This window comes from Populus alba, chromosome 4 (assembly GCF_005239225.2).
Source record: "Populus alba chromosome 4, ASM523922v2, whole genome shotgun sequence".
Lineage (NCBI taxonomy): Eukaryota > Viridiplantae > Streptophyta > Magnoliopsida > Malpighiales > Salicaceae > Populus > Populus alba.
The window spans coordinates 10,659,192-10,684,772 of NC_133287.1; the positions used below are offsets into that span (position 1 = coordinate 10,659,192).

General features: G+C 30.5%; 2 protein-coding genes across 3 annotated transcripts; both read right to left on the reverse strand.

Moving 5' to 3' along the window:
* Positions 1–9,529: 9,529 nt before the first annotated feature.
* LOC118055145 (large ribosomal subunit protein eL8y-like) lies at positions 9,530–12,695 on the reverse strand. The gene is made up of 7 exons (XM_035066967.2): positions 12,580–12,695; positions 11,874–11,921; positions 11,223–11,424; positions 10,882–11,051; positions 10,364–10,492; positions 10,167–10,259; positions 9,530–9,845 (listed from the first exon to the last, which is right to left on the reverse strand). Exons 1-7 carry the CDS (start codon positions 12,580–12,582, stop codon positions 9,714–9,716), a joined length of 777 nt encoding a protein of 258 aa, XP_034922858.1. The 5' UTR covers positions 12,583–12,695; the 3' UTR covers positions 9,530–9,713.
* Positions 12,696–20,696: 8,001 nt separating this feature from the next.
* On the reverse strand, positions 20,697–22,410 carry LOC118055147 (uncharacterized). Of its 2 annotated transcripts, XM_073408855.1 has the most exons (3): positions 21,962–22,410; positions 21,130–21,857; positions 20,697–21,087 (listed from the first exon to the last, which is right to left on the reverse strand). In XM_073408855.1, exons 1-3 carry the CDS (start codon positions 22,128–22,130, stop codon positions 20,983–20,985), a joined length of 1,002 nt encoding a protein of 333 aa, XP_073264956.1. In that variant the 5' UTR covers positions 22,131–22,410; the 3' UTR covers positions 20,697–20,982. The 2 variants fall into 2 exon arrangements, with proteins under 2 accessions (XP_073264956.1, XP_034922860.1); XM_035066969.2 differs by having other exon boundaries at positions 20,697–21,857; positions 21,962–22,407.
* Positions 22,411–25,581: the final 3,171 nt, after the last annotated feature.

The following is a 25,581-nucleotide window of genomic DNA, read 5'->3' on the forward strand; positions in this document are numbered from 1 at the left end:
AAATTGAGAAGACAAAGAGAGAGCTTAAGTTTAGAAAAGAGATGCTTAGGTTCAGTTCAAACTAAAACACCATTTGATTATTAGATCATAATTGGAGTTGTAGAACTTGAATTTATAGTTATTTGTTGACGTGACGGATAGTCACTGATTAGTGGTGGTGTGTTGCCAATGTCCCACTCTTCTTATTTTTTCTCTTATCTTTTTCTTCTACTCGGGTTTTGTGCAATGTTTTTTTTTTTATATAAATTTTAGCCCTCATTTTTTTTTCTTTTTTTTCATCTATGTCTTTTTTATGCTTTTTATAGGAAAATCTTGATTTCATGACCCGGGTTGCAAATTTGAAAGGTTGACCCATGTTGACTTGATTCTTTTCTGTTTGGGTCATTTTTATTTTTTTTTCAATTTCATCCTTGAATATTTGGTTGGTTTGAAATTTATTTTTTATTTTTTTTTAATTTTATAGTCACATGAATCGGGTCACGAGTTTTACAAATAATTTAGGCTAACTTGAGTCATTTCTTTTGTTAATTGTTTTGATTTTTTTTTCAATTTCACTAGTTGGCATTGTGTTGATTTGGAAATTGGGCTTCACAATCCTTTTTAGTCTATTTTCTATAATTTTATCTTGTGGCTCTCAAGTTTGGCAGGTGTACACGAGTTGACTCGAGTCACCCTTTTTTGTTTATTTTTTTTAATTTATTATTTTATTTCATGATTTATTTCTTTGACTTTGGGTTGATTTGGAATTAGGCTTCATATATATATATTTTTTCTTTAGGTGATTTTTTTATTGAATTTTTTTTTTGAATTTCATCCTTTATCATTTGACTAATTGGAAATTGAGCTTCATATTCTTTTTTCAACTTTCTTTTTATAGGAAAATCCTAATTTAATGACCTAGGTCGCGGGTTCAGAAGGTTGAGCTAGGTTGACTTGGGCCATTTCTTCTTAGGGTCCTTTTTAATTAATATTTTTTTTAATTTCATCATTAGATATTTTGTTGGTAGGGAATCGAGTTTTTTATTTTTTTTTATTTTATTTCTATGAGATTATTACGGTCTGATTGCTTGGTTGCGGGTTTTGCAAGTTTAACTAAGGTTGACTCGAATAATTTCTTTTGTCAATTTTTTTAGATTATTTTTTTTCAGCATTCTGTTGACTTGAGAATTGGGTTTTGCAATGCTTTTTTTTGTTTATCCTGGATCTTTTTTTCTAGTTCATTTTTAAAAAATAATTTTTTAATCCCGATCTCATATTGCGAGTGGCGGGTTAGTAGAGTGAACCGAGGTTGACTCGAGTTTTTTCCTTCAAGTTTCTTTTTTGAAATTGATTTTTTTTCAATTTCATCTTTTGAAATTAAGTTATTAGGCCTTGAGTATTGTGAATTTTTTTGTTTTTCATTCTGCGAGGGTATCCTAGTTTCATATCTTAGGTCACATGCTAGACAAGTTAACATAAGTTGATTTGGGTTATTATCTCTTGATTTTTTTTTTATGTTAGGAAAAATTTGACCAAATATGTAGCATAATGGGGATAAAAAGATCTAGTTGTCTCTTTACTCATTTTAGTCAATGATAATTATTAGCTCTAAAAATACTTGTGCACTTTGGGAGTTTTGCATTATGAAATCACTTGGTCAAACATAAGTCTGCATCCGTGAGGACTTACATATACAATGTGCTTCACTTTCAATTTAAAAGCTTAAATAACTTGGTTTTTAATTTTCTTGTTCTTAACTAAAAGACCTCCATACCATAATTGCTTGTATGTTTGGAATCAAATTACATGTGAGATGATTCAATTCTATTAATAACTTATTACAATTATTATATTTGGAATAAAATACTAAATTATAGAATTGAATTCAATTATACTATTTAGAATACTGTAGAATTAAATTAACAATCTTAATTTTTCCTTTAATTCATAAATCATTTCTCTTATGTTAATTTTTTTCCTTTTTGTTAATATAAAAATAGAATCCATAACATATTTTATGATAAATCATGATGCATGGTATGATAAAGACAACAAACAAAACAACATTAATGTGCATGACATAAAAAACATTAGGAATAAATGATTATATTAACGACAACATCATATTTTTTTTTGTAATAAAAATACTCTCGTACCAATTTTCATATAATTTTCACACAATAAAACTATTTTATCTAATTTTAAATAAGTTATTCAACAAAAAATTATTGTATTTTAATATCACTTAGCAAAGAAACACGCATTAGTAAATTCATGATAATAGACTAACAATATTCTTTTCTTGAAGACCATTTGTTCTTTATTATTAACAATAAAATTTTATTCTTGGTTCACTCTATTCCACCTAATAAAATCCAAAAATAGTTCCTATCATTATATATACCTTCGTTATCTTGACATCACAACAACACCAATAAAGATTGTATGGTAGCTCAATGGTAAGAGCCTCCCACTGGAGGCTTACATAATCGTTAATTTTAGGGTCCGTGAGATTAGTTTGAGGTGCCTCTTTGATATATATATATATCTTTTATTTCAAAGGTTTCGCTTCTTTTTCTTTATCTCTCTACTGCTATAAAAATTGTAATAGATTATTAATTGAATTTCAATAATCAAGTTAGTATCACGCATAAGAAGTAGATATATGTTAATGGAGAAACTTGGGAAGGACATATCTAAAGGGATCCCCCTCCCCATTTTTTACCTTTTTCCTAAACTTGAAATCCATTCTTGGTTAGCTAAAATTTAGAGGTGTCTTCTAGTTTATTATTTTTTTTAAATGTGGTCCTTATTCTCTTGATTAGTCTTTATTTATTTTGAATTATTTTTTTCAATTTCATCCATTACCATTTGATTTATTTTTATTTTTATATCAAATATGATCTTTATTCTTTTGATTGCTATTTTTAATCATTTTCTTGATTTATATTTTTTTCAATTTTACTCCTCAATATTTTATTTTATTTATTTATTTATCCAATTTTGGTTCTTATTTTTTTTAATTTCTCTTTTTTTTTTCTCTTAATCCTTTTCTTAATTTATTTTATTTCTTAACAATCTTAATTTTTCCTTTAATTCATAAATCATTTCTGTATGTTATTTTTTTTCCTTTTGTTAATATAAAGAATCGATAAATCATTATGCATGGTATGATAAAGACAACAAACAAAACAACATTATTGTGCATGACATAAAAACATTAGGAATAAATGATTATTATTAACGACAATCATATTTTTTTTAGTAATAAAGATATTTTCATATAATTTTCACACAATAAAACTATTTTATCTAATTTAAATAAGTTATTCAACCAAAAATTAATTTCAATATCACTTAGCAAAGAAACACGCATTAGTAAATTCATGATAATAGACTAACAATATTCTTTTCTTGAAGACCATTTTTTCTTTATTATTAACAATAAAATTTTATACTCTATTCCACTTAATAAAATCAAAAATAGTTCCTATATTATATATACCTTCGTTATCTTGACATCAGTAGTAGGTAGCTCAATGGTAAGAGCTTGGTACCAAGAAATACTTCACATGTGGTCTCAAGTTCGAGCTATGTGGTTGCTAACCACTGGAGGCTGTTAATTTTAGGGCCCGTGAGATTAGTTGAGGTGCCATATATATCTCTCTACTGCTATAAAATTGTATCGATTATTAATTGAATTCAATAATCAAGTTAGTATCACGCATAACTTGGAAGGACATATCTAAAGGAATCCCATTTTTTACCTTTTCCTAAACTTGAAATCCATTCTTGGTTAGCTAAAATTTAGAGTGTCTTCTAGTTTAGTGGTCCTTATTCTCTTGATTATTCTTTACCACCATAATATTTTATGATAAATCATTATGCATGGTATGATAAAGGTGCATGACATAAAAAACATTAGGAAAAATGATTATTATTAACGACAACATCATATTTTTTTTAGTAATAAAGATACTCTCGTACCAATTTTCATATAATTTTCACACAATAAAACTATTTTATCTAATTTTAAATAAGTTATTCAACCAAAAATTATTGTATTTCAATATCACTTAGCAAAGAAACACGCATTAGTAAATTCATGATAATAGACTAACAATATTCTTTTCTTGAAGACCATTGGTTCACTCTATTCCACTTAATAAAATCCAAAAATAGTTCCTATCATTATATATACCTTCGTTATCTTGACATCACAACAACACCAATAAAGAAAATATCTTTTATTTAACCATGTAGTAGGTAGCTCACTTATTTACTTCACATGTGTCTTAAGTTAGCTATGTGGTTGCTAATATGATAACCACTTTACATAATCGTTAATTTTAGAGATTAGTTGAGGTGCGCTTCTTTTTCTTTATCTCTCTACTGCTATAAAAATTGTAATCGATTATTAATTGAATTTCAATAATCAAGTTAGTATCACGCATAAGAAGTAGATATATGTTAATGGAGAAACTTGGGAAGGACATATCTAAAGGGATCCCCTCCCATTTTTTACCTTTTTCCTAAACTTGAAATCCATTCTTGGTTAGCTAAAATTTAGAGGTGTCTTCTAGTTTATTATTTTTTTTTAAAGTGGTCCTTATTCTCTTGATTATTCTTTATTTATTTTGAATTATTTTTTCAATTTCATCCATTACATTTGATTTATTTTTATTTTTATATCAAATATGATCTTTATTCTTTTGATTGCTATTTTTAATCATTTTCTTGATTTATATTTTTTTCAATTTTACTCCTCAATATTTTATTTTATTTATTTTTTATCCAATTTTGGTTCTTATTTTTTTAATTTCTCTTTTTTTTTTCTCTTAATCCTTTTCTTAATTTATTTTATTTCTTAACAATCTTAATTTTTCCTTTAATTCATAAATCATTTCTGTATGTTAATTTTTTTTCCTTTTGTTAATATAAAAATAGAATCCATACCATATTTTATGATAAATCATTATGCATGGTATGATAAAGACAACAAACAAAACAACATTAATGTGCATGACATAAAAAACATTAGGAATAAATGATTATTATTAACGACAACATCATATTTTTTTTAGTAATAAAGATACTCTCGTACCAATTTTCATATAATTTTCACACAATAAAACTATTTTATCTAATTTTAAATAAGTTATTCAACCAAAAATTATTGTATTTCAATATCACTTAGCAAAGAAACACGCATTAGTAAATTCATGATAATAGACTAACAATATTCTTTTCTTGAAGACCATTTTTTCTTTATTATTAACAATAAAATTTTATTCTTGGTTCACTCTATTCCACTTAATAAAATCCAAAAATAGTTCCTATCATTATATATACCTTCGTTATCTTGACATCACAACAACACCAATAAAGAAAATATCTTTTATTTAACCATGTAGTAGGTAGCTCAATGGTAAGAGCTTGGTACCAAGAAATTTACTTCACATGTGGTCTTAAGTTCGAGCTATGTGGTTGCTAATATGATAACCACTGGAGGCTTACATAATCGTTAATTTTAGGGCCCGTGAGATTAGTTGAGGTGCCTCTTTGATATATATATATATATATATATATCTTTTATTTCAAAGGTTTCGCTTCTTTTTCTTTATCTCTCTACTGCTATAAAAATTGTAATCGATTATTAATTGAATTTCAATAATCAAGTTAGTATCACGCATAAGAAGTAGATATATGTTAATGGAGAAACTTGGGAAGGACATATCTAAAGGGATCCCCCTCCCATTTTTTACCTTTTTCCTAAACTTGAAATCCATTCTTGGTTAGCTAAAATTTAGAGGTGTCTTCTAGTTTATTATTTTTTTTAAATGTGGTCCTTATTCTCTTGATTAGTCTTTATTTATTTTGAATTATTTTTTTCAATTTCATCCATTACCATTTGATTTATTTTTATTTTTATATCAAATATGATCTTTATTCTTTTGATTGCTATTTTTAATCATTTTCTTGATTTATATTTTTTTCAATTTTACTCCTCAATATTTTATTTTATTTATTTTTTTATCCAATTTTGGTTCTTATTTTTTTAATTTCTCTTTTTTTTCTCTTAATCCTTTTCTTAATTTATTTTATTTCTTAACAATCTTAATTTTTCCTTTAATTCATAAATCATTTCTGTATGTTAATTTTTTTTCTTTTGTTAATATAAAAATAGAATCCATACCATATTTTATGATAAATCATTATGCATGGTATGATAAAGACAACAAACAAAACAACATTAATGTGCATGACATAAAAAACATTAGGAATAAATGATTATTATTAACGACAACATCATATTTTTTTTAGTAATAAAGATACTCTCGTACCAATTTTCATATAATTTTCACACAATAAAACTATTTTATCTAATTTTAAATAAGTTATTCAACCAAAAATTATTGTATTTCAATATCACTTAGCAAAGAAACACGTATTAGTAAATTCATGATAATAGACTAACAATATTATTTTCTTGAAGACCATTTGTTCTTTATTATTAACAATAAAATTTTATTCTTGGTTCACTCTATTCCACTTAATAAAATCCAAAAATAGTTCCTATCATTATATATACCTTCGTTATCTTGACATCACAACAACACCAATCAAGAAAATATCTTTTATTTAACCATGTAATAGGTAGCCCAATGGTAAGAGCTTGGTATCAAGAAATTTACTTCACATGTGGTCTCAAGTTCGAGCTATGTGGTTGCTAATATGATGATCATTGGAGACTTACATAGTCGTTAATTTTAGGGCCCGTGGGATTAGTTGAGGTGCCTCTTTGATATATATATCTTTTATTTCAATGGTTTCACTTCTTTTTCTTTCTCTTTCTATTGCTATAAAAATTATAATAGATTATTAATTAAATTTCAACAATCAAGTTAGTATCGCACATTAGAAGTAGATAATGGAGAAACTTGGGAAGGACATATCTAAAGGGTTCCCCCTCCCCTTTTTTTTCTTTTTCCTGAACTTGAAATCCATTCTTGGTTAGCTAAAATTTAGAGTTGTCTTCTAGTTTATTTTTCTTTCAATTGTGGTACTTATTTTCTTGATTGGTCTTTATTTATTTTGAATTTTTTTTTAATTTCATCATTACTATTTGATTTGATTTTATTTTTATATCAAATATGGTCTTTATTCTTTTGATTGCTTTTTTAAATCATTTTCTTGATTTATATTTTTTTTCAATTTTACTCAATATTTTATTTTATTTAATTTTATATCCAATTTTGGTTCTTATTTTTTTAATTTCTCTTTTTTTTTCTTAATCCTTTTCTTAATTTATTTTATTTCTCAATTTAGTCTCTCATTATTTTTTTCATTAGTTTTTATACCAGATTTGGACCTAATTGTTTTAATTGCTATTTGTTTTCTTTTTTAACTTTTGGTGATTGAGATTTTGTTCATGATTTTTTTTCCTGTTTTTTCCTTTAACAAGGTTATCTCGGTCTTATAATCTAGGTCACTGGTTTTAAATATTAGCCTGATTTAACTTTAATTTTTTTAAAATTTTATTCTTTGACATTAGGTTATTGGACTTTGAACTTTTTGATTTTTTCTGTTTTTCCTTTTATGAGATTATCTTAGGTCACAAATTAGTCAAGTTATCCTGATTTTACTAGGGTTTTCTTTTCAATGTTCTTTTAAGAGTTATTTTTTTTTCAATTTCATCTTTTAATATTAGGTTATTGAGCCTTGAACTTCATAATTGTTTTGTTTTTTTTTTCTTTGGGTTATCTCGGGTTTTGGGTTAGTTAAGTTAATTCAAATTGACTTCGGTTTTTTTTTTCAAAATATTTTTTTTATTTATCTTCAATCCTTTTTTCTAGGTCATTTTAAAATAAATTACTTTTTCCTTATCTAGATCTCATATTGCAAATGGCGGGTTAGTAGAGTGAAGCTTTGAGTTGACTCAATGTTTTTTCTTTAATGTTTCTTTTTTTATATATTTTTTTTAAAATTTCATCATTTAAAATTATACCATTGGATCTTGAGATTTATGATTTTTTATGCTTTTCTTTAGGAGAGAGCATCTCAATTCTATATCTCTAGTCAGATGTTAGATAAATTAACTCAAATTTACTCAAACTATCATAGTCTAAATATTTTTTTTCTTAATGTTAAGAAAGATTTGACCTGACATTTAGTATAGCATGAATAAAAAAACACCTAGTTTTCTCTAGACTCGTTATAGTCAGCACACCAATATTCTGTTGGGAGATTTGCATAATGAAATCACTTGGTCACATATAAGCCTGCATATGTGAGGACTTGCATATACAAATTGGCTTCACTTTCAACCTAAAAAATTAAATAATTTGGTTCTTGTTTTTCTTCTTCTTGTTCTAAACCAATGTACTTCCAAATCATAATTGCTTGCTTGTTTGAACCAAATTAGATATAACATTGAATTTAATTTCATATGTAATGTAAATTTAATTAATAATCTATTATAATTCTTATGTTTGAAATAAAATACTAAATCAAAGAATTAAATTTAATTATACTATTTAGAATATTTAGAATACATGTGTAATTGAATTGAAATTAACAATCTTGACTGTTTGCTTTTAATTCAGAAATCATTTCTTCTTGTTAAAAAAAATATATATTTCTATTTGTTAATGTGAAAATAGAATCCATAACTTTTTTTTTTTAATGATAAATCATGATGCATGCATGATATGATGAAAACAACAAGCAATATTAACATGCATGACATAGAAAACATTAGGAACAAATGATTATTATTAACAACACCATCATATTATTTTTAGAGTAATAAATATATTTTCATACCAATTTTCATATAATTCTCACATGATAAGACCATTTCATCTACTTTTAAATAAGCTATTCACCCTCTCTCTCAATATATATATATATATATATATATATTTTTTTAATTCATAATAATAAAAATTCATTCTTGACCCACTCTATACCACTCAATAAAATCCAAAAATAGTTCCTATCATTATATATACAACACCACCAATCACTTCGCTTCTCTTTCTTTCTCATCAATTGAATTCCACCAATCAAAGCTAAAAGGGTGAAACTTGGTAAGGACATATCTTATTCTTTAACACTGTAATTAACCACAACCTTTTTACATTGAAATACGTCTTCCATGTATCTTCTTATACTGTAGATAGTTGTTGTCTACAATTCACTTGGTTGGGCGAGAGATGGTGTAACCCAATTTTCTGAGTAGTTCTATTCTAATATCTCTTTTTTTGTTGAACTTTAAGATTTTGCTAATTCTGGCTGACAGTTCCTGTTTCCTTTTGACAACATTTTTGGAAAAAAGCCACCCAAAACACTCGACCTGTGAAAATGTTGGCTGACATTATGATTCAACTGTTTCCCTCACACATGAGCCTTCGCAAAGAGAAGTCATCAGCGTGGCTTAACGTGATCTAAACTGGGGGCCCATGCAATGAGTGAGAGGGTAGATAAAAATAGGTGAACGTTTTGTGTTTGAAAAAGTATTTTTAATCTGAAATTACTGGGAAAAAACTAATTAGAAAACATTCTTTTCATAAAAACTATTAAATGATACTCATGATAATATTTTAACTACCCAGTCAATACAGAACTTGTTCACAACAACAAACAGAGCAATTGAAAAAAGAAGAGCTAAAATCACCCAGGAAGTTCCTTTCTGACTAAAACATTATCTCCAATAGCTTGATAGAAGAAGCTCAAGACATTCTCTGGGCAGCCTCCTTGGCTAAGACTCTCTCCTTAGCTTTGGTCTTAGCCAGAGATTTGGAACCCATGATGCCACCGCCCCATTTCTTTCGGTGCTCATCAAACTTATCATTGAAGTTAGCCTGCAGTTAAAGGGAACGAAAGTGAAATATGCAAAGAAGAATGAAGTTCAAAAGAGTGGCCAACGAATTACAGAATATCAAATCAAAGAAAGAAACCACTTCAATCAATAAACCACACAAGCATCATAAGTAATGCTGTTAGAACAAGCAAGTTCACTGTGGGATAAGCAAATCAAGGACCAATTGCCTCTCCTTGTGACATAAAGCTAAGCTAGTCTTCTAGGATGATTACAAATATGAAATTGAAACACCTTTTTTCTCCCTTGGGATACACTTTAGAGATACCACATATAAAGTGCAAAAACATGGTAGTAATATTACCTTGACTGCCTCCAAAACCTTGCTAAATTCCAATTTATCCTCATTCTTCACTGATGTAAGGCACAAAACTGATGCTGTTTTCTTGTGGACAATCTGTTTTTTAAACATAGAAGAGTCATAAAGATAGTACCAGAGGATCCAATTTCCAAAAAAATCGATGGTTCTTTTAATGCATAGAAAATGTGTAGAGAAATCACCGCTCCAAGACGTGACTTGCCCTTCACGATTGCATAAGGAACCTCCATTTTCCGGCACAATGCAGGCAGCCAAACAACAAGCTCAATTGGATCAACATCATGCGCGATAACCACCAGCTGGGCCTTGTTCTGTATGAATCAAGTAGAGTCTTAGGAAAAAGATAAGATAACCTATACAAAAACACATCAATCTGCCATGCATGTTCACCATCCAAGTCAGATGACGACATGAAACAAACATAAAAAAAAGGTTGAAAGGAAGGCACCCAAAAAATAAACGAGGGAGAAAAAAAATCAATGTGCAGCAAAATCAGCCAAGTAACTGAAGAAATGAGAGGAAAGAGAGTGGCAGAAGGAAAGGTAGAAAACCAAATTGAAAGCCATCTTCTCCTACACAATCATGATTATAACACAACTCCCATATAGGTTAACCAAACTAGCTAAAAAGTCACCAAATCATCAATTATCTAAATATTTACATAGTTAATCAAGAAAGCCCTAGAAATCAACATCTGTACCTGCTCAATGAGGTAAGTAACATGGTTAAGACCATATTTAATAACAATAGGCTTCTTTGTTTCCATAGTCTTCCCCTCAGATTCAGCTTGCGCTCTCTTAAGAAGCCTTTCCTTCTTAGCAGCCTTGTCCTCAGGTCTATATTTTAGGAACAGCTTGAAAAGTTGTGTAGCTGTGACACAAAATGAAGAGAAAAATAATACATCTCAGTACAAGATAAGTAATCTGCAGTTTCAGTAGTTAAAATGAACTCTATCAATGCACTACAATATCGATAACAATGCATCTGTGATTTTTGGCGTCAAATTTTTTCAAGTTCCTGTAACAGTAATGAAAAATTTACCAAGGTTCTTGTCAAGTGTTTTTGTGAACTGGTTAACAGCAGGAGGAACCTTCAAACGCTGTTTCAGAATCCTTCTTTGCCTCTGAATACGAACAACATGTGGCCACTTGACAAATCTAGTCAAATCCTTCTTGGGTGGAAGGGCACCACCAATTCCAAACTGCTTTGGTCGTTTCTCAAACAAAGGGTTTACGACCTTTTCCTGTAATTAATCAGCATCAATGCACCAAATCTTTAGTTGCAAGGGTAGAGCACATAAGGCCCCAAAATTGACAGGGGGGCAGAATTATGATTTATCAAATCTGAGTTCTAAGAACTGGGCATAATCTATCAACTTTGGCAATTTCATGTATGCAATTGGATAAGATTAGGGGGATAGTTGAAACAAACATTAGCCATATCTAGCTAGCTACAAAAATAAAAAAGGAAATAACAGGAACTTTCATGGAAGAATATAGACCTGTTACACACTAAACTATAAGTAGGTTAGTCAGTGAACTACTTAGATAAATGTTGTAGACAACACTCCAAAGAATTGAAAGACTATACCACCCTTGGGAAATTAAACTGTCTTCTTTTCACTTACACATGCTTATTTTGTGTGTGTGTGTGCGCATATAATAGAGAGAGTGAGAGAGAGAGGAGACATACAGGCTTCTTCTTTGCTGCTAATGGGGCCTTCACACCTCTTTTGGGAGCCTGTAGTAAGTACAAAAACAAGCTAATGAATCAAAAGCGGGAAAAGAAACACTACAAACACAAACTTTTCAATGAAAATTTTAATCAATACACCATTTCAAAATATTTGAGGCATGAACAGTACTAATTCATATAGCATATAAAAAAAAGCAGCAGGACCTAAATGACAAATATTACATTATTGATCACGCATCAGACTATATTCTTTGTCTAGAGCCTGTAAATACAAGCAATTGTTTCACACAATGACAAGAATTCCAACTTCTCAAAAAGTACATAATGCTCACGAGCTTATTGAAAATCCATCTAAATAATGAAATGAGTTGTATGCAATGTTTTTAGTTTAACTTCTAACCAGTTCACTGCATTTATTACAGTCCCATCTTGAAACTTCTACAGCTCTGCATTGGTTGCGATGGGAAGCCAATACACATAGCTTATCTGGGGCTACTCATATCAATTGCAGATTCATTACTAAATTGGCAATCATTCACCAATATCTAAATCATATCATTGCCACTATAAAGAACCCTACATATACACTCATATCAAACCTTCAATTATCCACCCAGGTGAACTGTCACCTAAACCAAACAGAACAAAGGGAACATTATATGCGTGAAAATATAAAAGGGTATACAAGAAGTGAAGATTGTACCATGCGGAAGAGGAGATCGAGAGAAACCCTGGTAGTTCTCTGCCGATGAAGGGTTAGAGCCTTAGACCTTGGAAGAGCAGCTGCAGCGGCTTGCTTTTTATTGTTAGGGTTTTATTTTCTCTTTGTTACGTGGACTGGAGAGAGTAAGGCTAAGCCCATAGGCCTCCCAAACCCTAAAAATTGTTTTTGCAATTTTGTCACTATACTGTTTACTTATCTAAGAATAGTCCTGTTTTCTTCTGGTTTTTATTTATCAATCCAAAACTTTTCTTATCTTTATTAATTTTAAATAGTGGGAAAATATTAAAAAACTGGTTTTAATAAAAATTAGATTAAATGGGAAAATTTATCTTTAGAATAGTGGAAATATGGATAAATTGGCAATAAAAAAACTATCTTTTCCTAACTTTCAGAAATTTTATTATGTATTCTAATTGTTGTCCTAAGAACAATTAAGTTTAATTGAGTTGTGATTAAATGTTCGTCAAGAAATTAATAAAGATTGACTTTTTTTAAGATTGACTTTGTACCGTTCCCACGAAAAAAAAGAAAAGAAAAGAAAACAAGTAAAAAGATATAAAATCTTATTAAACTTACAAATTTATCTATGTTTATGGAAGAGGAAAACCTAGCTAAAACATTAATAATTAATCCACGATCTCTCGTCAAGAAAAAGCATTCATCCAAGTCATTTGGGCCGTTTGTTTCTTTTGTTTTTAAACAATTATTTCTTAAACTTTCTCATATTTATTTATCATTAAAAAAATTAATTAATAAAAAATATTTTTTAATCAAAGAAAATTTTATTTTCATTTTTTTAAAAAATATTTTTCATTTATTTTAGATAAAACACACTTTCCAAAAATTCTAAAAAATAAAAAAAATATCATATTTTTTGTTGTTGATTATATTAAATTAGATCCTCAATATTTTGATTGATATATATATATTTTTGAATTTTTATTTTATTTATTTTTTTCAATCTCATCCCTTAGAATTTAATTTAATTTTTATCAATTTTGATCCTTAATTTTTTTTTATTGTTATCTTTTTATCGATTAGACTTGGTCTCCATTATTTTTTTTTATTACTATTTGTTTTATTTGAAATAATTAATGAAATTAGATTTTTTTCAATTTCATTCCCCTTCAAATTTTTTAATTATTTAATTTATTTAATTAAAATTAAAATTTATATTTGAGCCAACATGTTAGAAACCTATGAGTCACACATATTAAGAACCATTAGTCATAAATTAAACTGCAATGATTTAATTTAAGTATGACTTGATTAAAATGTATTTTAGAAATTAAGGACTAGAATATAATCAATATATGGATTATATTTGTAGACCTAGAAAAACCAAGTAAGGATTTAATTGAGTTAATTCCTAAAATCATCCGAATTAATATATGGATATTATTCAGCGAGCAAATTGATATTTTACTAATTTATAGAGTTTTTTATATTTTTCTATAAATAAGTTATGTCTCTAATTGATGGAGGTTGTCTGTCAAACAAATATAAAAACTATGTAAACATAATATTAGAGTTAGTACTTTAGGCATTGCAATCTCTCTCTTAAATTGAGATTTATGAGGTTTCTTACAAGTAGTTCGTGTGGATTACCGTTTAAGGTCGGATAATAGGACGGTTTGTGATTTACAACAACTCAACCTTTAAAAAATTATTCAAAGTTGAAGAAGATCTATTTAACAAGATTATAAGAAATTCTAAATAATTTTGTTTCATAGCTTCCATTGCATATATGATATTTAGGAACCAAACATTACACTAATTAATAAATGGTTTCATGAAATCAAAGAAATAGCACAATCAATACTTGAACAGCATGAAGAAGCATCAAAATGATCGTCACGTTACCTAATTTACCAAGCTAACCTCTCGGGCTGTGGCACAGTCAATACATCTCACCACCTTCTGAAAGGAAGGCTTCAAACGAAAACGTAGATCCACCCAAGCACCATTAACGAATGACAATTGGACATTTGGTTTGGTCCTCTCTCCGGTTTGATGACGATAATACACACAAGTGACAGCCTGCGAAGCCATAGAGTTCATCTCATCGATGCTTTTCTCAGTCTTAGAAATGAAAGCAGATAGTCCAAAGGGTTCCCTATCCACATAGAAGATTTGTTTTGCATGAGAGTATAAAATGGCCCAAGCCTAGACACAATAGCTCATCAAGTAACTATGGAAAGCAAAAATCCATCTAAAGTTTTCACAACTTCATCAATATCATCATTTATAATAATTTGAATAAAATCTAGTTTAATTCCTCTTATTTCCTTGTTCTTTCCATGACTATTGACTTTGAAATGCAAGGATATGAGTTAGTAACTTGCCTTCCTATCACAAGTACATTAGCTCCTCCAGGTTTTAGATAAATCAATCATTAAATGAAAGTGCATGCTAAAATAGTTCTAGCTACACAAGAACAATTTTGAACTTTGATGAAATAACAACTAGCTTTATTGCATGCACAATTGAGTGCATAATGACAACTTCATTTTCTTGAAAACAATAGGGTAGAACAATATGCAAGAAAGAAGACATGAGAATACTCACACTCTAACACTATGTAGGATACATTCCTACCAAGAAGAGCATTCTTAAATTGGATGTTTTATACATGAATTCCAAACATCTAAAAGTAGAGCATCAACAAGTCTTAGCCACAAAAATAATTATTGCCATCAACCCCTCTAAATCTCTTTCGTGAACTCCTCATAAAAAAAAAAATACCTCAACATGAGATGAGATCGGTAATGATACAAGCTTCTATAAGTTAATATCATCCGTACCAAGTTGGAGAACAATTAGGTGTTGCACAACCATCTCTTTAAGGATTAAGTGTCCTCGAAGGTGAATTTAGACAACTATAAAGGACTTATAATTCATAAAGAGCACATACAGAATGTATGAGAAAGATTGAAGCTTGAAATATAAGATAGCAATGCTATGTGCAAAATCCTTCCAATAACATTTTATGGATTTGCTCGGGCATGGTATCATAGCCTAGAGCCTAACCTTATCCTTGGGAGGGCACTCCTAGTTCTAGTAATAGAGAAAAGAATCTCCTAAGCATCGTTAATCTCCTAGTAGCCCTAAGGCATCTAAAAATAACCCAAAAGGGTGCATTCACCATTGTCTTGCAATTTCTTAGCTCATGACCACATCTTTGAATACCAAAAGCATTAAGGTATTAGCTTCTATTAAGAAAAGAGAATTTGTACAATACCTCCATTCAACTAAAAACGACTCAAACACATGGCATCCCAACAAGTTTTATCCCTTTCATCATGACAACAATCACAACATTAAGGATTGTTATGCCCTAAAAATAAAGATAGAAAATATAATTGTCAATGTAACCTTCAATAGTTTACAAGGAAGTAAATAAGTTGAACAAAAAGAAAAAGAGGTCAATTAACTATAACTAAAACTAATTAGTGTTTCACTATAGCGTGAAATATTGTTTACTGTGAGTGAATTTTATGTAAATTGCATTATTCTGCACTGTAGTGCGGGTACTGTAGACTGTGAGTGCTTTCACTATGGACTACGCTGTTGGTGGGGGCATGTAGGGAGGCTGTAGCTTACAGGATCCAAACGTTAGGCTGGAGAGGCACTGATTAGTACTTAAAAGTGCATATTTATCAAGGTTTTATATTATTATTTTGCACTTAAAGTATCAATAACTCCTTAACTAAAGCATGTTTTATAATAACAAGTCTAATACTATAAAATGCCCTAATATATGGTAAATGTTTATCTTAAATGCAGGCCTATCACATAAATCAAAGGATTGATTGATGAATTCAACTACTGAAATTTGTGAAGATAAAGAAAGGGTGAAACTTAGAAAAGAGATGTTGGTACAGTCCAAACTGGAACACTGTTCGGTGTTTGGGTCATATCTTGAGTTCTAGAAGTTCAAATGACCTCAAAGTTTTACACAGATTCAGTAAGACATAGGCCTACAACTTTCATGTTTTCATCAAGCTCTAAGAAGGCTGTTTTCAAGTCCAAATTATAGCAACAACGGAGAAGTCCGAATCTGTCCTGCAGCCCGAATACTGTTCAGTGTTTGGCCCATATCTGGAGTTCTAGAAGTCCAAATCACCTCTATTTTTTTTTCTGGAAAGCTGAGTCAATTTCCTACAACTCTCATGTTTTCAAGTGGACCCAGTTCTGATGCTAGCATTTTTGTTTTATTCAGACAAGAAGATAAGGATTTTCACAAAGTTAAAAGTTGGCCACCCACTCAACAATTAGTCATCAAATCAATAATTCTGAATTTTGGCCTATAAAAGAAGGTATTTGCCATGTATTTAGGAGCTTGGTTGTTCAGATCAAGTTCATGCTCTTTATTTCTCTTTTTATATTTTTTTTTTGTAATTTTTAAGTTTTGCTTTCATTAATATCTTGTTTATGTTTTTCATTTCCTTTCCTTTCCTTAGTTAACTTGTATCTTATTTATATTCTTGTTTTGTTTATTTATGTTTCTCTTTTTCATTATGTTTAGCTAAGTTTATTATGTCAAGGTGAAAAGGTTACACTAATGGTGTAAGAATAAGTATAGTGTAAACTCAACATGGACCTTAATGTTTAATATTAACATGTCTTATCTTTTTATCTTATTAATTCTTAATACCTTGCTTGTTAAATGGTTAATCTAGATTTGTGTTGTATAACACTTGGTACAACAAATGGTTGACACTCTTATAGCTCAACCGTATGGTATTACCTACACCTGGGCTATGAAAGGAACTTGATTTGTTGTTAACATCAGTTAACATTATGAATTCCAGACAATATTTAAAAGTTTGGTGTTATGTAAATAAGATAATTAATATGATCATGTTAATAATTTATAATGAGCTATTAATGACAAATCATCCGATTAGAACCTCCTCCGTGTGTGGTTTTCAAATTGAGTAATAAGAGTTTATACTATACTTGTTTGAAATACCATTGGTGGATCCTCTAACCTTGACATTTGTTTTTATCATTGTTTAATCCTTACATTAATCTTCCATCTCAAAGTTCTCATTAATTTCTTCATTCTCTTCTTTTTTACTACTACTACTACTACTACTACTACTACTACTATTATTATTATTTACATTCTGTTTATATTATATAATATATCTCTTTGATCTTTTCATAAACTTAGTATATAGGCTGGAAACCTGTGACCCGATCTTTTAGATCATTCTCAGGTATAACAACGTCACGTACTGAGTATTATTATTATTGTTGTTGTTGTTGTTGTTGTTGTTGTTGTTGACTTGTTATTTATAATTTATACAATTAACCTCTTTGTAGTTCGACTCCGGTCTTGCCGGGTTATTTATTACTTCGACACTCCTGCACTTGGGAGAAGACATCAATCTTTTAATCGTGTCAGACGCTGGGCACACCCCTAACGCACACGTGGTGCTTGGGGTGCTTGTCAAGGGGCTGGGCACATCCCTGCACACACATGGCGCTTGGGCTCCTGCCTCAGTGTTGGGCACATCCCAGTGCACACGTGGTCCTTGGGCTACGTTGGGTTGGGGACAAGTGGCGCTTAGGTCATGGCTCCGAATTCAGGGGGAATGGGCCGGGCGTTAAGACCCATGATCAATGGGTCCAGTGTAAGGACCCAATTCTATTGGGTCCTTCATCAAGACTCAATGTTCAGAGGTCCTAGGATTCTAAATATTATTATTTGTTTTAGAAATATTTATTATTTTTTATCTTTGAGACTCTTTATGGCATTTTTTTATAAAAATAAAGAGTGAGCCCATGGCGTAATATTATTAAAAATATTCAACAATTCTAAGTATTAATATAAAAAATATTATAATTTGTGTTGTCAATATATATATATATATTTTTAGAATACAAAGTATTCATCTCAAAGATAGTATTATTTTTGTTATAATATTATTATTTTTATAATAATTCAAAGTTTTAATATAAAAAATATTATTATTTGTGTTCTAAATATTCTTGGAATTAAAAATAGTATTATTTGTGTTATGAATATTCATGAAATTAAAAATAATATTATTTGTTTTATAAATATTATTATTTTTACTATATTCAAAAATATTAATATTAAAAATATTATTTTCTGTGTTATAAATATTATTGCACTTTGTAAGCTTCAAAGGATCAATAACGAAGCTCTTCAAATCCTAAACCAGCCAAGAAAGGAACTTGAACAATTTGCCCATTCAGAAGGTGAAAGTCACCAAGCTCGGTCCTTGGCGCATCAAACTTTTGATCCCATGCTCCTTTGAAGTATATTGCGTTGGCAAGGATCAGTGCGACGTCGTTATCTACAGATCCAGGTGGGAGGACTTCCTTGATCAATCCTCCCGTCTTTCTTTCAGCCCACAAACTCACCTCCTTCTCTTTGCTTCATCAGGCTTGAGGGAAAAACATAACATATATTTACTGTTAGTCCAAGCATTTTAGGCTCATTTTGCCACATATGGTAAACATAAAAAAAGAAAGAAGCACCTTTTTTAGAAAGTCAACTTCAGGTTGAGCATTGTAGACCTCTCTTACAATCCCTTCAAAAGAAGGATTCAAGCTGTAACATTGATCGACCCAAACACCACTGAAGAACAACAATGTTGGACCTGATGTTCTGGCACGTTTCTTTCCAGTTTTTTTCTGCAAATTAATTAGCGTTAGCTAAATACCTATGAAGATAAAGTACTTTCGAATGTAAAAAACAACAGCGCCTAGCTACTTTGCTAATTACCTTCCTCGGCAGGCAGCGTAATCCTGGCAATATATGATGCCAACTGATTGAATTCCCAAATACTCTGTCCCCAGAAAAGAAAGAAGCTGCTCTGAAGTCTTGCCTGTTGATCCTGCAGCGACAAGGCTCAAAGTCAAATGGAATGACAAAGGAGATGACACAAAACTTGACCCTTTTTCAATCTCTTTCAGCAAGAGTTGGTTTGTCATTAGCAGACTAGAGTCTGTGTTGAAAGAGGTGCTGTTTGTGTGCCGGACTTCCTTTGCAGTTTCTAGAGCCGTTGATCATATACAACATGTATGATTTAGTCAAGTTTATATAGGGGCTCAAAGTCAAAAGACCACAAGTTCTATGCATGAAATTAAACATTGACTTAAGGCACTTCACTTGAATAAATATATTTTAAGCCTTGGATCAACGAATAAAAAAACTGGTTGAATTGGCATCTTGTACTTTCATCTTTCTATAGCTCGGTTTGAGCCTTCCAAGCGGACCACTAGTACTAATTTTCAGTATAAATTAAAAAAAAAAAAAAAAAAAACAGAGAAAGGGAATGAAAGATTCAGTTTTATCACTATAAAGCTCATTATTTTAGCAATTTAGAGTTCTCAAGATCAACAAATTAAGCTCATTGTCTTTTCCAAGAGAGAAAATGGAGTCTCTTACCATGCGATCACAAGGGAGTCCATTTTCTTTGTTGGATACAACTTTGTACTCTCCCATAAAAAAACTCGGCTGAATTTCATAAAATGAAAAAAAAGGAGTTTGTGATTCATTTTTTTTTTTGCAGATTTTATTTCTGTTGATGTTTTCCTCTTGAGAACTCTTTCAGGAAAAAATAAAACAAATCTCATGGGATAGGGCTGAAAGAAATTCCTGAGAAACTATGCCTTTGGACTTTGGCTAAGAGATAGACCAAATATGTGGCAGAGGAGAGAATTCAGAGTGTATGGACTTGTGTAAAACTAGCTTAACCTTTGACTTGGTTTCACAGCCAAAAGGCCATTTGAGTTAGCTGTTAAACATCTCTAGTGTTGTTATCCTGAAACATTATGTTTTAGGTCCTGCTACATTATCCAGGTTATAAGGATGTAATTTTTCTCCTTCAACACCAATGATTAATTTGTTCTCTGCTTGGAGCATTCAATGCTAAAAACAAGTTAAAGATGAGTGCGCTTTATTCTGTCTTGAAGGGAACAGAAGATGTCCCAATAACATGTTAAATTCATCTTACGACACATCCTAAATTGGCTAAAAGCTTGAATCATTTCATGTCAATAGGTTAAGTGGCGGTATGCCACTGTTCAAGGATTACAACTTTACATTCTGTAAATGATATAACCAAAGTAGCTCATGTCTCAAACATTTCTAATTATACATGTCACGGAAGTATACATTTGTTAAGCCTGGCTGATGACTGAAAGCTTATTCGATTCTAGTGCAATAATTTATGTGATCTTTTATTGCTAGAAATACATACATACACCACTAGATACTAAACAAGCAGAACTCCACTAGAAAGAAAAATAATAAACAAAAGGTAAACTCTGGGTTTAAAAGCCATAGATAGATGTTTTTGGAAGCTATGCAGTGATAGCTAGATAGTTTTCACTGTTCAGTCAAGGAGATGTTTTCTGTGAAGATGAAGAAGCTGGGGGGATTCCAGGGATGAGAGGAGGTAGAGGAGGGAGAGGAGGGAGAGGAGGGAGAGGTGATGGAGTTAGGCCAGGGATTGGTGGCAACGGAAGGGATGGTGTTGGAGTTAGGCCAGGGATTGGTGGCAACGGAAGGGATGGTGTTGGAGGAGGCTGAAGTGGGTTAGGAGGAAGTATGGGTGGAAATAGTGAAGGTGGCTGAATTATTGGAGGTGGCTGTAAAGGGTTTGGTGGAAAAAGTGGTGGTGTTGGAAAGCCAAACTGATTAGGATGGTGCACCGCTTTCTCATCTGGTAATGTTGTGCTCTTAAGAGATTCTGTAGTTTTGGTCTTTTCCGTATTTGCTGGAATTGGTGGAAGCAAAGGTAGCCCTGGAAGAGGTGGGAGAGGAGGGAGTTGCGGTAATGGTGGCAATTTTGGAGGAGGAGGAAGAACAGGTGTTTCCGGGTCTTGAAGTGGAGGTGGAAATGTTGGGTTTTCAAAAGGAGGTAGAGAGGCTTCTTTGGAACTGAATTCCCTGGGATTTTCTCTTCTTGGTTTTTGATTACATAAGAACGGTTCTTTTTCAGGCTTGAAGGTGAAAAAACCAGCTGAAAATATATGTGTTCCTTCCTTTCTTGACTTGAGACGAAGTGACGATGAAGTTGCTGTGGATGCCACAGCACAATAAGGCTCACTGCTACTTAGTAACTCCACTGAACATCTCTTAATTTTCTCTACATGTGTGCTCACTGAGAGAGGCAAATGAACCTTGAATTCTCCATGTTCATCTGTCTTCGCTTCTTCTCTGAAACTGGGTCTTGATTTCTCATCTTTGCATTCTACAGCAACATTTGCACCTGCATACAATAGCCCCCAGAATCATTTTCTATATCACACTGCAAAACATAACCCGTAAAAAACTAACGTTAATCCAATAATTAAGGAAGTTGTCGAAAAGAACCTGAAATGAAGTGACTGTTCCTTGAGAAATCCTCTTGGAAACACGTGTCGCAGTAGACAGTGCCAACAACAACTGCAGATGGAAGTTTCTTTCCATGGCTGGCTTCTAAGGGGTTATTAAACGTGAAACCGAGAAGGAATATTATGAAAAACCAAGGCATTATGAGCATTCTTCTTCTTCTCTCTCTACGATCTCTGATTTTAGAGAAGAATAAGAGTTGTCAGAGCCTCCTCTTTATAAGTTGAGCCAAGCTCGACACTTGTTCTATTATAGCTGTTTGAGATATGAATGAATAATATACAGTCTTATCCACCAAGAATCTTTATGTCATTCATGCAAAAACCAGTCAACTGCAAACCAGCAGCGGTGAATGTGGTGTATTTCACACCATTTAACAGCTCAAAAGGAGGTAAATTTACAGGCAGATAAGGGAAGACTCTAGCTCTACCCTTCGTCCACCTCCCCCTTGTTTTCTTACATTTATCGAGTCTGTTCCTTTGCTGGCTTTAAAATACCATTATGAACAGTTGGGTCCCTGTCGGTTCACGAGACATGTAGAGGAGCCACAAATTTCATGCCCATACAACGACACCCTAGCTAATACCAACAAATTTGAGAATGTAGCTCGCTTGTAAGATATATGTATCAATGCTGTTCACCTTTTGAACTAATGTATGGACAGACTTAGGTCGGCTGTTTCTTGAGGTTGTGTTGGTTGGAGATAAACATAGAGGAAATAAAAATCTGATGGGATAAAAAGGCAGAGTTAAAAGATATAATATAATAGTTTTGAAGTGACTTTTTTTAAAAATAAATATACGTATACATATATATAATCCCGATGCTTTCTTATCTTTTAACTCTAAATAGAAATCAACATTGTTGAATATTTTCAAATTAAACTAGGTAATGAAGGTTGATTCAGTGTGTTTTTATTCACCTAACAAGTTAACCTATTACTTGGGTTAAAGTCTAATTTGACTTTTAAGAGATTTTAAAACCATGTGGTTTGATTTATTTAAAAAATATATATTAAAATGATGTTGTTTTAGATTTATTTGAGTCAACTCAATTTAATTTTGTAAACTATGTTGTTGGATTAATGTAAAATTTTGGATTTTTTTTAAATATTTGCTTTGTTGAAATACATGTACAGTTCATAGAATGCTTGATTGTCATCCATGCTTTTGCGAAAAGAAGAAGAAGAAGAAGAAGCTGGTTCTTGAGCCGGTGAAATATGGGGGAATCCCTTAATTGAACTACTGTGTTTGTGTAATTAGGCAAATAAGTCCCTTAAATCACGTATTTATTCATCACACTCCATCAATTAAGCCCAACGATAAGAAATTATAAACAACATAGGCAGACCTTGTAGGGTAAATTCGTCATAGTTTGTTGAAATTCAGTCCAATTAGATTGAATTGATAAAGTGTGACACATATAAGGTAGATTTTACAAATAAGCTTTCATAAGGGCTGATCTGCTTAATTGGCACAATCAAGGACTAAATCTTACGGAAATATAATAATAATAATAATACTAATAATAATATGTCAGTTTTCTGTCGAAAACAAAAAGAATGATTACATGCCAACGGAAAAACTTTGTCATTCTATTCGTAATCAAATGTTAAATGCCCATGGTCTTTTAGGAAGACCATTCCATAAGACATGTGCGTACGACAATATTAACTATAGAGTTTGATGATGAAATAATTGAATTTAATTTTTTCTAATGCCATTTGATTTTTTAGTGATGTATATTTTGTTATGTGCTTGGATATTATAAATTATTTGTATAACAAATATTTGATTTGAGTGGTGATTATAAATTGAATGTAACAACAAGTCAAAGTTTGGATTCGTCATATAAAAAAAGATGTGACAATTACAAACTAAACTTAATCATATATAATGATCACTTTTTTAAAAAATTTCATGGATCAAATGCTTAAGATATTGACAGGTAAGTTTCACTATTACTTTCTTGATGGATAATGGTTATAATCATATTGTTATTGCACTAGAAGATCAAGAAAATACTATTTGTACTTGCCCCTTCAATACATTTTCATATAGAAGTATGTTTTTGGTCTATGCAATGCTAGTTCTACTTTTCGAATATGCATAATGAGTATATTTTCACACTATGTAGCAAAAATCATATAGGATTTTATGAATGATTTTTTTATTTATGTTTTGATGCATGTATTGAAAACTTAACTCTTATTTTGAAATGATGCATGAAAATTAATCTTGTTTTGAATTATAAAAAGTGTCATTTTATGGTTGAACAAGGGATAGTTTTGGGGCATATAGTTTTTTCTAGAGGTTTGGAAGTTGATAAAGTTAAGATAAATATTATATTTTCATTGCTTTATCCCGTAAATATACAAGAAGTTTATTCTTTTCTTGAACATGTAGGTTCTTATCGGAGATTTATCAAGGAATTTCTCAAGAATAGCATTTCCCTATGCAAATTATTTAAGAAGGATATCAATTTCATGTTTGATGATGCTTGCAAGTATGTGCTTGATGAGCTTAAGAAGAGACTAACTTTGCCATCCATTATGTAGCCATCAAATTGGAATCTTCCTTTTAAGATTAAGTTTGATTTAAAATTATACATATTAAGTTAATACATAATTTTTCATAAAGCAATCAATAATATCATCATAAAAATGCTCTAATCTTCTTAAAAACATTGGAATAATTGGGTAATCAAAATGCAACTCCTTTTTTCTTATTTTTTTTTATAAGAAAAACTAAATGAAAAAAAATAAGATATTTAGAAAAGGCTAGTCACATGTAGTCTTGGTCTTCCAAATATGCCTGGTCTAAGAAAAATAAGATTTATATGAGATGTCATGTGTTGGGGTTCCAAGGTGCCCATCTCAATTTAAAGAAGATAAAATTACCATTAATATCCTATAGTTTGATCCATTTTACCCTTCCCCGTTATGTTTTGGAAAACTACATATTGCATAATAGGTCAAAAGGAAATTTCAAATATGAGAGAATCACTAAAGTACCTTTATATATATTACAACCAACAATAGATCTAAATGACATATCATTTCTTTTCTCTCATCAATTAACACTATTCTCTTACTAAAAAATCAATCTCTCAAATCTCGACCCTAAATAAAAAAAAAACAAAACAAAAACTATTGATTAAAATTATTTTTTTTTAGTAATTTGTGTTTTAGCATGGTTGTCTCTACTAGCTATTAGAACTTCACACAAGTTTCACATTGAAATCAATAAGAAACATTAATATTTTTTTAAATCAAGGCTTTGAAAATTGTTAATAGCATGTTGTGTTATTGTTAAACATAATTTATTCATTTGGTTAAAGGTTGTTTAGTGTTTGTGTAACTAAAAACTCGAATTTGTGAATATGTACATCAATCTCGAAGATTGTAAAACCAGAAAAGAATCAATTATTCTTCTTTAATCGACAAAATAAACATCATAAACATGATTTTGCTAGTGGAAAAAGTGTAGTCTTGTTTATTTTAAAACCTAAGAAGAACCAACAATTTTAATTTGACAGGCCATTGTTCTTCAAACCATAATTTTTAATCTTATTTAAAACATGCATCATTATGCACTAAACCC

What these genes read in the sequence shown, in the direction of transcription:
- LOC118055145 (XM_035066967.2), bottom strand. An exon ending in TAGCAGCAAAGAAGAAGCCT is followed by an intron (nt 11,425 to 11,873) that starts GTATGTCTCCTC and finishes GATTAATTACAG; the next exon opens with GAAAAGGTCGTAAACCCTTT. An exon ending in AACACTTGACAAGAACCTTG is followed by an intron (nt 11,052 to 11,222) that starts GTAAATTTTTCA and finishes TTTGTGTCACAG; the next exon opens with CTACACAACTTTTCAAGCTG.
- LOC118055147 (XM_035066969.2), bottom strand. Translation starts at nt 22,130, where the DNA reads ATGCTCATAATGCCTTGGTTTTTCATAATATTCCTTCTCGGTTTCACG. An exon ending in GAACAGTCACTTCATTTCAG is followed by an intron (nt 21,858 to 21,961) that starts GTTCTTTTCGAC and finishes TATTGTATGCAG; the next exon opens with GTGCAAATGTTGCTGTAGAA.